At 31.1% G+C, this 17,399-nt stretch overlaps 1 protein-coding gene across 1 annotated transcript; it reads right to left on the bottom strand.

The window, feature by feature from the left end:
* Positions 1 to 2,368: 2,368 nt before the first annotated feature.
* Positions 2,369 to 7,448, bottom strand: LOC111993434 (zinc finger CCCH domain-containing protein 3). The gene is given in 8 exon segments (XM_024025272.2): positions 2,369 to 3,111; positions 3,361 to 3,636; positions 4,545 to 4,592; positions 4,595 to 4,864; positions 4,990 to 5,106; positions 5,869 to 5,922; positions 6,122 to 6,291; positions 7,031 to 7,448. Coding segments are annotated over 8 exon segments (1,344 nt in total). The 5' UTR covers positions 7,095 to 7,448; the 3' UTR covers positions 2,369 to 2,766.
* Positions 7,449 to 17,399: the final 9,951 nt, after the last annotated feature.

Here is a 17,399-nt window from a genome sequence, read left to right as displayed (position 1 = left end):
TGAAACACCTTAGTGCTCCCCACATTAGCGTACGTTAGCATATCGTTTATGTTCAAAAAGTAAAACTATCTTCGCTTTAAAATCAAAATGACCCTTGCTATTTGTACAAAACAAAAAAATTTACTGGCAACGGTCATGGCATAGTCTTTACTCTCTACTGGCGTTATCAAGTGGTGTTCTTTCATTTTTTTTTTTTTTTTTTTTTTTTTTTTTTTTTTTTTTTTTTGAGTTTGATCGGGCATAACTCGATTTTAAACCAATCGAGTTTCGCGTTGAAACTCGATTTTATGGTAATCGAGTATCGAAATAGGGGCACGAACCTATATAGTTTCAAAACAAGGGCATATTGCTAAATTTTTTTAAAATTAAGGGCAAAAGGCCAGAATGTCCAAAGAAGTTGACTATAGGTCAGTAGTAGTACTGGACAGGCCAGCCTTGTCTGAAATTCGTACATGTTGATGTTGATTATTTTCTCTAACTCACCGTGGCCCCTTAAACAAATATTAGAGAACTTCTTTTACCCATGAAAATGTCCAAAGAAAATCTCAAAGTAAATGAGCCAACCTATACTCAGGTTTCTAAAGCCTAATTTTATACAATTCATTTTTGCCCAAATTATTTTTTAACAAAAATAATTAAGATAACTAAAATGCTCAAGAAGCCAATAAAAATATGGTTAGGTTTGTGCTCAACTCAGAACTAACCTGATCATTTTAGGCTGTAGTAGTCGATACTAAATTGGAGCTGAGCTAGCCAAAATTCCACCGAATCTAGCGAGATCTCATCGGATCTCGAGAGATTTGATAAAAAATTACCAAAAAACCGCTCGTATTGGCAAAGAACAACAAGATTTGGTATATAGATTGGTCGGGTCGATTAGAATCAAGTTTTTATGAGAAGACCCACCAACCAACCTACCGGTCTCAGTTGCAAGAGGTAGAGACTCACCACTGACTGTCGGGTCGATCAATTTGTGGGCCTAATTGGACATGCCTAATTCGAAGTCCAAACACAAATTGCTATTTAATGTAGACCACTAAATTTGTTGACTAAGAATTTTTATTTTTCTTTTCAAGCGATGGTAATAAAAAATAAAAATAACACTTTTATTATTAAAAGAAAAATTAAAAAAAGTTGACACTTTTGGTAGACGTGAATAACCAAACTAAAAATGAAGGATGTAGATTACTGATCAAACCAAATCACCATTGAGCTCAGAGAATTTGCCTTCATGGCCCATTACCTAGCTATGAAACACCTTAGTGCTCCCCACATTAGCGTACGTTAGCATATCGTTTATGTTCAAAAAGTAAAACTATCTTCGCTTTAAAATCAAAATGACCCTTGCTATTTGTACAAAACAACAAAATTTACTGGCAACGGTCATGGCATAGTCTTTACTCTCTACTGGCGTTATCAAGTGGTGTTCTTTCACTCACTAAATCTACTGTACTGACATCACAAACACCAAGCATTGACTTGAGTCCTCTCATGCCTAATTCCACCAAGCAACAGCGTTCAATTACCACTAAGAAACAGGTTGATTAGTTAATGAGAGACCATGGCATGATAATAGTAAACGTAAAAATTAAAAAGATGCCCCTTATTTTGAGGTTTTTACTGGGAAATCAACATATAATGGCTGAAGTTGTTAGAGACCTCAAGACCAAACTTACGTACTACGAGTACACTGCGTCTAGTAGGTGTCTTTTCTTCTTCTTCTTTTCTTTTCTTGGATAATTCAATAGTTATAATGGAATGGGAAAGATTTGAATTCTAAACCTCTTTTATTGGAAATATTGAAAAATATCAATTGAGTTATAAGACTCTCAGCGCAACTAATAGATTCATTCATATATATGCCGAAGCAAATTATTAAACAACAGCGTTTCTTAGCTTTTGTACATGCATACTTCTTCAGTTCATATATGTTTCATTTCAATAAGTGGCATTTTTCATATTAATTTGGCTAAAATACAAAAATTGTCTTTTAAATTTCTTCAAAATTCATTTTAGTCATCTAACTTAACTTCGATTTCGTTCATTTCCACTAAGTTTCATATTTATTCAATTAAGGCCTATATTTATTCAATTAAGATCTTTCAGTCAACTTTTGTTAAAATTTTTTGAAAAAAAAATTCTGATAAATACTTTTCAATCATTAATTAAATTTTCTTTTAATTAAAAATTTTTGAAGAAAAATTTTTAAAAATTGAAAAATCAACCACATATTTTATAACAAAAGTTGATAAAAAAAAAAAAAAAAACCTTAATTGAATAATCTTAAAAGTTAGAGAACTGAAAAGAATTTTGGTAAAATATAAAACGTGAGTTTTGCATTTTAGCCTATTTATTTAATTCATTCACATCACAAGCAAAACGGCTATTTCTTGTGTAATGGGGTTGCAGGGCTCAATAATGCTGAACATTCATACAACAATCAAAGCAATCCGCAAACTCTCATCAACTCAGATGAACATCATCCACCAAAAAAAAAAAAAAAAAACACCTTGTGGGGGAGGGTTTTTTTAAAAAAAAAAAAAAAAAATACAAACTTTCACCTGCACTTTATTCACCACCAAAAAAAATGCCTTCCATGCCCCCAGCTTCTAGTCATCGTGTTGATATCCAAATAAACCTATCCCACTCCAAAGAACCGCAGGCAAAAAGGGGGCAGGAGGTACATATAATAAATATCTCCTTAACATAAGCATCAAAATGGGATGTGACAAGAGAACAAAATAGGAGTCACTTCAACCAGATTGATCATGTAATGGGCTCTGTTGAAGTTGGAATTGGGCGTGGTGAAGCAGCAGCCTGTTCAGGTGAATCCTCTGGAGTCTTTGTATCTGAATTCTCATGTTCATTGTTTGTAGCATCATGTTTCTGGACCCAATCAGGAAATCTTGATGATTTAGAAGGGGAAGTCTCAGATGAGTGGGCTGTTGACAAGCTTCTCGGATAATTAAAGAGAGGTGAATCAAGCATAGAAAGAGCTGGGAGGCTCAAAGTATAATTATAAGGAGGTGCTACAACTGGGTGATCAAATTTGCAAGTTGGGCCATACTTGCAGAGTCCATACATACTATAGTATGAACATACAGCCTGCCCCTGCAAACAGCAGAACCAGGAGTCAGCCACTGATGGGGGAACAATAGAAAAATAAAGAATTGATAGAAGCAACATTTACTGATTTATTTGAAAAACAATTGAATTATTTGAATAATTAAAGTAACAGTAAACAAGTTACAAAAATATAGTGAAACTCTTTCTAATTCATGATATTCCCAATTAACCCAACAAAGACTGCTACACAGATCAATATGCATGTCACCTTGTACTAAGTATATGAAAACTTACAGGTCTCAAGGGAAGGCCAGGCTGGGTAGCAATTGATTGTGTAATTCTTTCCTTTGGGTGATGGAACTTGCAATCAGATCCATATTTGCAAGTCCCATTGTTCATAAAATATCGGCACTCCGGTTGGTCAGGCCTCTCAGGGAGAATCAGAGCAGGTGTCGATGACAAATGCACCTGCCCACTGGAACCCGACTCGCCAAGATTTTTGGAGTTGTATACAAAGCTGGAACCAAGAACACTAGCAGAACTGGTAGGAGACATAGGGCTCATGCTTCCCTGAGTAATAATAATGAAAGCATGATCAAAAATAAAAACAAATAGAGAATTTCAATTCAACTCAAAACCTTCTCCATCCCATCTAGACGCCATCAAAAGAGGCAATGTAGAAGGACCATCTAAGAACATAAAAAATGCTCAACTTAAAGAGTTTGTGTTTGTACATGTATAGGTATGTTATTTAAGTCATGATTTTCTTTTCTTTTTCTTTTCTTTTTCTTTTCTTTTTCTTTTTTTGTTTTTGCTATGGCACCCTAATGTAGGATATGACAATGTCAACTTACAACTTTCTTTATACTTTTTGGTTACCTCACAATAACTTTACAAATAAAAAAAAACAATAAGCATTTGTTATCCTTTACACTTCAGTCACGTAAAGAACACCTTATCGGTTTCAACTTTCAACAACACCACAATTAGCTAACCCTAAAAGCAGGAAATAGATAACACTATAACACATAATCACGTAGAGCGGGGTCACAAGTCAGCCACCACATTTGGCAATTACACATGCAACTGGTGAATCTTGAACCCACAAACAAACTCACCCTCCACCTTGAGCCATATCTCATTGGCAACCACAACAGGAAAAATCATAGATCCAGTCTCCACATTCTAATGACAAAAGACTATCCTTGCACTGGTGTCAATTATGCTTGCTGATGATTTGAAACTATCCTTGCAGCACTGCTCTAAAAGGGCAGTAAGCTAAAATCACAGCACTATTGTTCCAAAATCACTAGAATAACTATATGCAGAGGTTAAAAATGATAATAAAAATGGCCAATTCCAATACAACCAGGATCCTTGATTACATACTAAACAAATAAAACTTTAACAATGCAGGGGTCTTTTTAGAACCAAAAAAAAAAAAATCGATTTGTTCAATTTAAGAGATTAGTACTGACCATGTAAGTGTTATAAGTGTTCCAGCCTTGTGCAGATACGATGCTTGAGAAGGGGAAAAAGGAACAGATGGGTAAGACTGCGGATCCTGCCAACGTGGGCTAGATACATATGGCATTCTTGGTAATGACCATGCAGGAAATCCACCTACATAAGGTAGACCTGATGAAGGCACAACTGTCGGGGTCATAGATCCAAAAGCAACATGTCCAGGTACTGGTAGAACAGGGCCAAGCGATGCGGGTGGCGGATGATGAAACTTGCATGCAACTCCAAACTTACATGATCCAGTTCGCATGTAAAAAGGACATGATTTTTCTTCCTGGAAAAAAATAAAAATAAAATAAGAATGAAAGATAAAGCTTGTAGGCTTGTAGCCTATTCTTTACATTTATCGCCAAAAAAAATGTCTGAAAATTTCAGTATAATCACAGGGTAAGTAAGGACCTGACGCATGGGGAGACCTAAAATGTTGAATGAGACTGGTCCAGCACCACGCCTGTCCCTTGGATGATGATATTTACATGTTGATCCATATTTGCAGGTACCTGTCTTCAGAAAATACTGCAACGCATGCCCAGAAGTGAGCAATCATAAAATACCAATGTTAAAAATAAAGCATGACTTCCAACACAAATCCAAAAATTAGCATGATCAATGCAGGGGAATCCTAATCATATTTACAAATTTGAAATGCTAGATCACAGGTTGACTTCATTCTCCATATCTTAAAGAATTTCAAACTACGAAGAACTTCCAGCCAGATAAAGCATCACCTTTAATAGTCAAAATCACATCATCTTCGTTTGCATATTAGTATTACTATACTTGGTTTTGCTGACAAATTGAACATCATTCAGAAAGTATCCACCAAAAAGGACATATGTGACCATGTAAGGATAAATATTCCACACTATACAGATAAATATGTTAAGTGAAAGGAAATTTCAATAACAGAATGAGTGTTTCCATTCTGAAATAATTGAGAGAAGTAAACATGTCTACTAGTAGTGAAAAACCTATAACCACAAAAGCAATTGTAACTGCCCATTATAGATAAAATGATGGAGAACACCAGGCAATAATCAGAATTCTTGTAGAGAAACCTCATCAAGAGGTTGCTATCAGAAAGCATGGTGCTTTCCTTTATATTTAGTAGAGATTCTCACACCATTGTGTTTCCCAAAACTGTCTGCACTTAGAATAATTCATTCGTTAATCTTGCATATACAATATTTAAATTAAATAATGTCCTCTACATAAATGACTCAATTTAGATTGAATCAAAAGCATATTCATCAGAAAATAAACAGATTAAAACCATACCCCACAGTCAGGCTGTCCAACTCTTTCTGGGAGTTCTCCACTGTACAGAGCACCCTACACAATAGTGTGATAGAGAGATAGGATCAGTTAAATTACTGTTTAAAAATCATGCTGGAAAACTAAAAAATCAGGGGGAAAAAAAACAAAGATGATCCTAGTGGGAAAGGCACAACCAAAACCATTTAATTTCTACAAGAATCAAATAAAACTAAACTTACTACATCTGAACTGAAAATAATAAATGTTCTATTACCTGCGAAGCATAAGAAGGATGATTATATCGACAATTACTTCCATAACCACACTGCCCAGTCCTCAAATAATATAGGCAGTTGGGTTCACCAGGTCGATCTGGATATGCAGCCGATTGGGCAGCAGCACCACCCTCCTGATTATCATTAAGTTTCAACCGCCAGAATGCTTCTAAAATCATACCAAAAATCATGGTCAAGATTGAATCCTTCAAAGCCTCATCTGCATTTCCTCAATCACTAACTCTCCCAAAAACAAAACCACATGTCAACAAATATTTTTGGACAAAAAAGAGGCCAACCCAATCAAATTCAGGAAACTTTTCAACTTATAAAGACGACAGTAACAACAAAAATAAAATCATTCAAGAAATTCACATTGCAATTTGTATTGCATCAGCTATTAAACTTCCTCAAAACCACAAACCGACATGTCATCATCAGTCATAGAAGGATAAGGCCAGCGAACTAATTTCAAACAATCTCTATAGACTTCAAACTTAAAAATACATATATTTAACCATTTATCACAACAAAAACAAGATACTTCCATAGCCTCAACATTCATTTCAACCACATATGTTCATCAAACTCAAAACCCACAACCCGTTAAACAAGGCAAAATACCACTTAATTCATTATAAGCAAAAACAAAAACCAGAATCTTCCGAACCTCAATATGCATTGTACCATGGATCAAACTTCATCAAAACAAAACCCCCCCACTTAATACAAAACACACAACCATCTCAAACTTAAAACCATAAATACAAAAAAGAAAAGTTGACAACAGTTAAAACAAAACCACCATGATCAAAACCAAACACCAAAACCATAAAACATATTCCTTAAAACAAAACTATAATCAGATCTCCGTACACCTCAAAGGGTGCACGAAAATTCAGTCCTACCTTCAATGTTGTTTGCGGAATGATTAGGCATAGCATTCTTCTGAACCTGCCGGTTATCTGGCATCGGTAGCACAGAAGTTGTATGAACCCCACTTTCCAGACTTCTTTTCCAATCAACCCAGAGAAAATCTTCAATCTTTCACATAAATCAGACCCTCAAATCACTCAGATAAAGAAAACCCAAAAAACAAAAAATGGAAATCACATAAAGGTTGTGAATTTAAGAGTATATTGGTGACCAAACGCTGTGAAAATTGAAAGTAATAAAAGATACCCAAAAAAAATAAGTTGTTGAAAATTATATGAGAGTAGTGTAAAAAAAAAAAAAAAAAAGCACAGAGAATCACAGTGAAGAATCAATGTGAGAAATGTGAGAACTATATTCCAATTCTCTTGTATTTTCTATTTTTCCTTTTACTTTAACAGTTTGGAAATTTCTTGGATCTTTGAATGTGAAACCCGTAAAACCAAAATCGAAAAAATATAAATATATATTTTTTAATATATTAAAGTAAGTTTGCGCTCGTGTACGAATAATAAATTTCATTTGTGTTATCAAAAAATACATAAAATAAATTTCATTTGTGGTGGTGAAATTACTATTTTGCCCACTTCATAGTCCTGCTGGCTTGTAAACGTGGTCATTATGTCTTTAATCGACCTCTTAATTTATTGTAGTAATTCTTAATTTTTTTTGTCCATTAAGGTTTTAAACTTATTATAAACTGTCCTTTCCACTATTCATTTTCATAATTACATTCTTTTGGGCAATAATGAAACAGGAAAAAAAAATTAAACTGTTAATAAATTATATATTTTACCTAGGCAACTAATTTCAATTTTCTAATACTCACTCTCTTAATCTAAGTGAAACTTTCTTTATTTTGAGTTTTCTCTCTATACTATTTCTATTAAGTTGCTGCCAAATTAATTTATAAACAAATCATAAGAGAAATGCAGCTTTAATTAATAAACTTTTGGCTTTTCTTGCTCTATTATTATCTAGATTATAAATTTAATAATGGAGATAGACATATACTTCAAATTGAAATGATTTTATATTTTTGAAACTTTAATTGATAAAATAAAATTATGGGACTTTTTTTTTTAAGAGGAAGTAAAATTATGGGACTTAATATAACATATTGTATTAAATTTAGACCTTTTTATGTAATTCTATTTTTCTTTTTTTGTTTGTAGTATATCAATTAAAAGCAAAAAAGAATATGGTGAAAATTCTTTAACTTATTTTTGTTTCGAGGTTGGGTGGAATGCTTCATGCTTGGATGATTGCTTTTATTGGGTTACTTTATTTTTGTTACATAATTCAAACCAATATAAAATTATGGCATAAGTTAAGAGTTGTAACTCAACTAGTTGATATTTTTTAGTCTTTTAATTCTGAATATCCAGAATTCAAATCTCTCATCTCAACTATCAAATTATAAAATAAAATAAAATTACGATATAAAAATGGTAGTTTATAAATATGATAAAATGAATATATATATATATATATATAATTTATTTTAACTTTGAAAATTGAAATGATACTTTAGAGTAATACCTTTTTTCTAAAAAAAGAAAAGAAAAAAAATGCCTCAAACCTAAAAAAAAAAAATCCGAATATATAAAACTATATATTTTTATTTATTTATTTTTGTGTCTAATGATTGCTAATTTGCTATGCAAATAATTTTATAATAATATTGCTATGAAGTGACTTACAATATATCCAAGCAACAAAGTAACTGCTTCCTCAAAAAAAAAAAAAAAAAAAAAAGTAACTGTAGAAGCATCCAAATATATATTAAAACAAAATGAACGGTAGAAGCATCCAACTATATATTAAAACAAAATCGACGGCCAAATATTGACGAGCATTTTTGCAATTCATTAAAGTCAACACATGAAAACTTTTTCTCCAAAAAAAAAAAAAAAAAAAAAAAACTAGACTTTGTGCGCATGCTCTTTATTTTAAAATATTTGATTAGTGTTTTTAATGAAAAATATTTTATTAGTTGATTTAATAGGTTTAATCTTATTACAATTATCATGGATTTTAATATTGGTTGTGTTTGATTTAATAGGTTTACTCTTTAGCTTATTTTTGCTACTGTTCAGCTTATTTTTGTTACTATTCTAAAGTCTCATTGCATGTTTTGATACTATTTATGAGTTTCATTGTACTATTTTACTAATTTTTAGTTTTATCTATAGTACTTTTAAAAAAAAGTTTTCAATTTCAGCTAAATAAGTTTTCAATTTAAACAAAAAAGTTTTTTGTTTGTAACACTTATTTAATTGAAACTGAAAACTTTAAGATCACTTACATTAGGAGAGAATAATTTAAAGAGTGAAAAAAGTTTTTNCTAAAAAAAAAAAAAAAAAAAAAAAAAAGTAACTGTAGAAGCATCCAAATATATATTAAAACAAAATGAACGGTAGAAGCATCCAACTATATATTAAAACAAAATCGACGGCCAAATATTGACGAGCATTTTTGCAATTCATTAAAGTCAACACATGAAAACTTTTCTCCAAAAAAAAAAAAAAAAAAAAAAAACTAGACTTTGTGCGCATGCTCTTTATTTTAAAATATTTGATTAGTGTTTTTAATGAAAATATTTTATTAGTTGATTTAATAGGTTTAATCTTTTATCAATTATCATGGATTTTAATATTAGTTTGTGTTTGATTTAATAGGTTTACTCTTTAGCTTATTTTTGCTACTGTTCAGCTTATTTTTGCTACTATTCTGAAGTCTCATTGCATGTTTTGATACTATTTATGAGTTTCATTGTACTATTTTAGCTAATTTTTAGTTTTATCTATAGTACTTTTAATAAAAAAGTTTTCAATTTCAGCTAAATAAGTTTTCAATTTAAACAAAAAAGTTTTTTGTTTGGTAACAACTTATTTAATTGAAACTGAAAACTTTAAGATCACTTACATTAGGAGAGAATAATTTAAAGAGTGAAAAAAGTTTTTATTTTATTGGTAGTAGAGATTGAAAGAAGTTATCTCCCAAGTATAGTCAATAAATTAATATATAAACAAAAACTATATATAAAAAAAAATAACAAAATAACAAACAAACAAAAAGATACTATTCTAATAATGACCGTCAAAGTGCGTGAAGGTGAAGGTCGGTGGTGAGACTTGGGGGTTTATAGACATGAATTCATAGTGGACCCACATAAAGTTTTTTTGTCTATATTGACGATACAAATCCTTATGATAAACTATCTTTACGCTATATGAGTTGTGAAGGGCATTTATGTCTTGTCGACTTTTCTTTCAACAAAAAATATATAAGTATATAGTATATCTCTTGGATGCGTTTTAAAATGGAGAGAAATGTGAAAAATCGTCGCCGTCAAAGCGCGCGAAAGTGGTTTTGGCATGGGAATGGGGGAGGTGGTGGTGACATTTGGACCATTGGATGTGAATTTATTTTCTGGAGTGTGTGGGACCCACATTGAAGAAAACTAAGCTGTCTCGGACTCCCTCGCTGGGCTACTGGGACCCACACCATGACAAAGGTTCTCTCTCTAGGATATGAAACGACTACGTTTATGCATCTATTTACGTAAGAAAGTGTCAGTGATAGGTAAAAATGTATGTTGATGGTAAGCACTAAGCACAGCCAGGAATCGGGAAAAAGTTGTTAAATTAGGGGGTGTTTGGTACAAGTAGATAAAAATTGAAAATTTTTGTTTGAAAATATGTATAAGTAAAAAAGTATGTAAAAATATGTGTAATATTATTTAAAAACTAAAAATTGTTATTTGAATACATGTACCAAACATTTGTCATGATTTTTTTTATTTTTTATTTTTTTTTTGTGTGTTTGTGTTTCAGCATTGTTTATTACAAAAATATTGTTCTAATTCCTTTCCAAAATTGGAGAACATTCAAATTCTCGCACAAATAGGCTAATTACCTCTATTTCATTAATTGTTAAGGGTTTTGTAACTAAATTGTCACATCTTCATATAGGGGTGTGCATGGGTCAGGTTTAGAGGATTTTTCAACCCAACCCAACTTACATGGAGCATGTTGGATTGGGTTAGACAATTTTTTATTTTATTTTATTACTATTATTATTAAATTGAGCAAGAAAAAAAAAACATATCCCACTTGCTATCTGAGTTGATAAATAAAATATACACAAACTAGAATTCCAACTCAATTACAAACAAAATATATCCAATTGAATTGATAAACAAATTATACATGAACTAGTATCCTAATTTTAGTTATAAACAAATAGGAGTGGAGTGAGAGAGTGGGAGTGAGAGGCAGCAAAGAGAGAAATAAGATTGTTAGGGTTTGTAAGGTAATTGAGTTTTAAACAGGAAGATTCAAATAGGATAAAAAATTAAATTAAAAATTATTAATTATATAATATATTTTTAAATATATATATATTAAATATTTAAAATTTAAATATATAGGTAAGTCAAGTCGGATTAGGTGGGTTTGTGATTGTTATGACCCAAATCCAACCCGACCCACTATTAAAAAAATTTGCATAACTCAACCCAACCTACTAACCCCTAAAAATCGACCCAACCCGACATGTTAGGTTAGGTTGGTTTGGTTTGCAGGTTAGTGGGTTGGCTGGCTGCACACCTGTATCTCCATGTACAAAGTGCTTAGCAGTCTAGAGAAGAAATGGTTCAAACTGCGATATTAGCATCATGTTATAATTATCTCTTAAAAAAAAAACTCTATTTCATTAATAATTTAGAAAAATGTTAAAGTTATTTCAAATTTCACTAAAAAAAAAAAAAAAACTTACAAACTAATAATGAATGTCATTGACATTTCAACAAGATAATAAATTATTGTTTAATGACTTTATGATTGGTGACGCATCCTATTGAATACTTATTATTATTATTTTTTATAAATAGTTTCAACTTATAGCTTCCACTCTCGATGATATATATATATATTATATATATATATATTTAATCAAATATCTTATTCGACAATAAAACACTTTATCAGTTGAACTAACTGAAACTCACGGATACCTTAATTGCCACAGTTATAATCTTGGAGGAAAACACTTCTTTTTTTTTTTTTTGAAATACGGTTAGTTTTACAATTTATGTGTCTATAAAAAGTTTAATTAAAATATTCATTCCTTAAAGGAAAATAAATACTGTAAGGACAAGATTTGTGGCTCAATCCAAGATGAATGGACTTAAGCTCAAATGGGCCAAAATAATGAATTTGTAAAGAGTGGGTCAAAGATCTAGACCCTAGTAAATTGGACAACAGCTAATATGGAATTGGATGGCCATCATGCACAAATAAGGAATACTAACATGAATGAGCCTCTTGTCCAAGGAGGTAAGTGTTCCTACAAATCCACTTAACAGAGTTCCCCCCCCCCCTTCATTGTTACTTTCCAGTTTTATATTCTCATCCCCCTTCTTTCCTCCTTCCACGTGTAGATTTGGATTGATAGTATTGATACTTGTTCCATCAGCCCCTCCCTAAAGTCTCTGTAAGTAACTGTAAGGCTATAAAGCATTGCTGAGTCAGCTGCAGAGCATTTAATACTATGTTCGCAGTTTTTTCTTAGATATTTCATCGCTCTCCTTTGTCCTTTTCCTTCTTGATACTTATCCTCTATGGTAGAATGGTCCGGAGCATTGCTCTTGATGGTAGACCATACCTTCTGACCTCAGCCTCACCCAGCCGAGGAGGGATTCTTCCTCGGGTCACCCCTTGGGCGGCTTTAATAGGATTTTTCTCTTCACTTACTACGCAAATCCTTATGAAAGTGTTTTACTCGTTCTCGGATTGTTTACATCCTCGGGTTGGGCCCTTGGCCCAATATATACGTAGATATGGGCTCCTGGGCCTTTCCCCCTACAAATACTATTATTCGTTGGATTCTAAATTAGATATCTTGTAAATAGTTTGTCTAATCTACTACTAATATATAAATATTATAATTTTTTTTTTGATAGGAATATAAATATTATAATTGATTATAAAAAGGATGTGAATCCTTTTGTAATATACTTTTTTCCTTTTTGATCCTTTGAAGAAAATTAACTAAAAAAAAAACCACCAGTCTCTTTATAAGTTGAACTTGATTTTACTATTTAGTCAAATTTTAAAAATAATAATAAATAAATAAATTCTCTTCTCTTAAGATATTTTATAAGAAAATGAAAAACACTTACTTTGAGAATATTGGGAAATGAGGGCCCTTTTTGCTCAATAATATTGTTTGGAAAACTATTTGACTAACTCTTCCTTTGTTTCAATAGAAAACCTTACACGAAGATAGTTTTCTACATTTTCTTGTGCTTGGTAGTGTAAAAAAAGTGGATCAAGTGAAAACTATCTCTTAAATTCACTATTTAGCTTGACATGAGATAAAGAAGTTGTTTTCTACTAAAATTTATGGAAAACAATTCTATCTCACATGAAAGTAAATAAGAAAATAACTTTATCTCATGAAAAGCTAAACAAGGAAAGTCAAGAGATAGTTTTCCAACTTATTTTAAAGTAACTACCAAACATAGGAAAATAAGGAAATTTTTCTAGAAAAAGGTTTCAGAGAATGATTCAATTTACAGAAAATGTTAATATCGAAATAAACAAAGCGTAAATAACTCTATTTCAAAAATACATGAGAAAATAACACTTTTTGGAACTTGACCTTAAAAAGTTGATTTCTACTTAAAACTTTATTCTTCAAGATGCAGGTTTCATTCCTCCATCAATTGAAGTGGTTGCGGTTGAATTGGCATTTTAACAAAAGAAAAAAAAAATTATTGACTCCAATTCCATTCGATTTTACTAAATCTCTTAGAATCACAAATCACGTTTTGAATCCTTCTCTCTCTCTCTCTCTCTCTCTCTCTCTCAAAATTCATTTTGTTTAAAAACCACACCAATGAAGTTTGCAACGACTTTAAATTACCCACATTGACAATAATGACCAAATTTTGTCTCCTCAAGAGTTGAGATTCATTTAAAACTCAAATTTTTAAAAATCAAAATCCAAATGAATTATTATTATTTTTAAAATCACATCAAGTCATCAATTATACCTCTTGAAGGGCCCGTTTGGTACGTATGTTTAAATAATAGTTTTTAGTTTTTTTTTTTAAAAAATACGTGTAGATGAAAAAGTGTATAGAAATACGTGTAATATTATTTAAAAACTAAAAATATGTGTTTGAACTCACGTACCAAACGGGACCTAGTTAAAAAAAAAAAAAACCATTTTTCCATATAAATTTAAAATGAGATCATCATATTTCTCTTTGGTAATAAGAATTAAGAAGTTAGTAAAACTTAACTAAAAACAATTTGAGAATTACCAATACTTGTTGTTGTTGTTGTTGTTTTTTATTTATTTATTTATTATTTTTTTTAGAGATGGTCAGTTGAGAATTACAATACCCAACTGATCAATCAAAAGAAAGTGGACCAAGGGTCAACGTTACATCATGAAACAAAAAAAGGTTAAAGTTGATAACAACCCAATTTCATCAGGAAATTGGAGCAGTAATTGGCTTCACAGCATAATTGTCACAACTCCAAATAGCAAAAGCATAACCGACTAATCCATAAAATGTATTCAGTGACAAGGTGAAGGCAAAAATTCTAAGACTATATAAAAAATTATAATTATTGTTATAATTGTCTATATAGTACATTGTGAGGGTGAAAAAAAAAGTAATTGATTATGTAAAAATAACAAAAAATGAGTCATACCTTTCACATATAGGATAATTATATTAAAAATTGTGATATTTTATATGGTACTAAAATTAAAATTAGTGTAAAAGAAAATTTTGATGTATGGGCCAGCTCCAACAAAAGAGCAAAATTGTATAATACATGAATTTAGGTCAAGAAATCTATTTATTAAATTTTATAATTACAAAAAATCAAAAGGCTAAACTCGTCCAATCAGGATAATTTTGCCGGAAGAATTTCTTGCTCTCTGCCGAGTTCATGAAGGAAACTAAAGTGGGTCCCAGAAAAGTGATTATCAAAGTGTCAGCCAATAGGGTAGGGTACAAAAGGCCGGCATTTTTCTCTGTCTCACCCTTCATGTTCACACTGGGAAGCCAATTTCTACGGTGAAAGAGTAGCAAAAGTAGGTGGGTAATCCAATCAAAATCTGCCACATATCGTCATAGTTATGGGGAACTTCTTCATGCGCAAGAAATGAGCTCTTATTGGCTGAAACAGTAAGGTTAAAAGCAGGTGAATTTTAGTAATTGGGCGTGTTGAGCAAACAATGACACAGGGTAAACAAACACGTCAACGTATTTTCTGGTCAGAATTCTGGCAATTTGACCACTTATTTATGCTTGAGTCTTCATTCAACAAACATAGACTTCTTTTTCTGTGCCAAGCCACTACTACCGACCCATTGAAGAATTCATGACTTCAGCACTAAACAATTTTTTTTTTTTTTGAAGAATTCGTGACTTATTGAACAAACCAGTCCTCCACTGATTTAGAAAGCTTTAAATAATGATAATAGTAATAGCGTGGGTGTCCATATCTCATGAGGCTTTTGGAGGAATCTTTATGCCTAATTTATTTTGGAAAAGTTTTTTTATAAAGGATTAAAAAAATTATGAAAACAGTTATTAACTTTTTTTTTTTTTTTTATAAAAAGTTTGTTTAAAATGATTTACTAATATATGCCCTAGAGGCACACATTAATAAAACCCAATTTTAAAAGCCAATTGTTTTACTGTACTTTTTATTTTTATGTTTTTGCTAAAATTGTTTTATTATTTCAAATACATAGTAATAATATTTTCTTCAAATTTGCATAGATAAACTGTCAATCTGTCACAATTTCGATCAAGTAAAATGCATCTCGTTTAAACTAAATGCCTTTGCTCAAGTGAACTTTTCAGTACTTGTTCAAAAAATCAATTGGAGAGTTTAGGTTTAACTTAATTGTAACTTACTTGAGCGAATTTCATTTCTTGTTAGATCCTTAATCATTTTTCATTCTTCAACCGTTAATAGTAGAATCTACTCACATATTACAACCCACGTATATATACTTCTCTATATAACAACCATCTACTAGATTGTAATATCCATATTTAATTTATGTTGATACTTTTTCATGCCTAAAAGAAGATGTCATCCAACTTAAACCCCCTTTTAGGTTGTGTTTAGATAACTTATTTTTTACCAATTTATTTTACTATTAAGCTTAGTTTTACTATTATTTATGAGTACCACTGTACTTTTTGGTAATATTTATAAGTCTTACTGTACTATTTCAATTAACTTTTATCTTTATCTACAATACTTTCAGCAAAAATTTTTAGTTTCAGCAAAATAAGCAGATCTCAAATAAGCCCTTAGTATAGTCACCTCTCAAAACTTCACAAAATTAACGGTGGCTAAGCTTAAACCAAAACTGCATGTCTTGGAGCCCAAAAAAACACACACAAAAAAAATCATCATTTACATCATAAATTCACAACTTGTTTGCACTATTATGGCATTATGCTACTCTTTAAATTAATGAGCATTTACAAGTGAAAAGCCCGACTCTTGTTTAAAACTAAAAGCGGCATTACCTTTATGCTTATACTAGCCTCATCGCACATGTGCATGAGGTGCTTTTTTATTTTTTGGGTTTAATGTTATAATTTTATATTCATCTCCATTTGAAGTTTACACGTTTGTCCATTAATATTATACATTTGCGAACAATTGATACAACCAAAAGTATCATGAGGTTAGCCACAAAAATAAAAACATTCACACACAAACATATGATTCCAATGCAATTTTGGTGTTGATTTTTTGTAGCTAGCCTCATGACACTTATAGTTGTATCAATCGTTCACAAATATGTAATATTAATGGACAAACATGTAAACTTCAAATGGAGATAAATAGAAAATATATAACATTAAACCCAAAAAATAAAAATAAAAAGCCTCATGCATGCATGGAGCGCATGCGATGAGGCTAGTATACATATATTAGTGTAGTTCTAAATTGTTGAAACTGTTTTATTTGAATTTCAATTAAAACGTGGGGTGTTTCAATGAGCATATGTGGCAGTGAATAAATTTAAGGAATATATATGAGAATTTATAGTAATGATGCTATAGTAGGAGATTTTTTTTTTTTTTCAAATTCAAAATAAAGAAAGGAGATATGAGAAGGTAAAGCAAAAACAAAAAGGTGATATTAGGGATTAAGAAAACTGGAAATTCATCACCAAAAAAAAAAAGTCTTGATAAAGTAAAAAAAAAAATGTTAGAACATGGCCTGACTTTTGAGGGAAATATACAAAGTGGACTGAGAAATTTTATTTTTTATTATGTATAAA

Source organism: Quercus suber, unplaced genomic scaffold (genome assembly GCF_002906115.3).
Source record: "Quercus suber isolate HL8 unplaced genomic scaffold, Cork oak 2.0 scaffold_290, whole genome shotgun sequence".
NCBI lineage: Eukaryota > Viridiplantae > Streptophyta > Magnoliopsida > Fagales > Fagaceae > Quercus > Quercus suber.
This window is presented reverse-complemented; position numbering and strand designations above follow the sequence as displayed.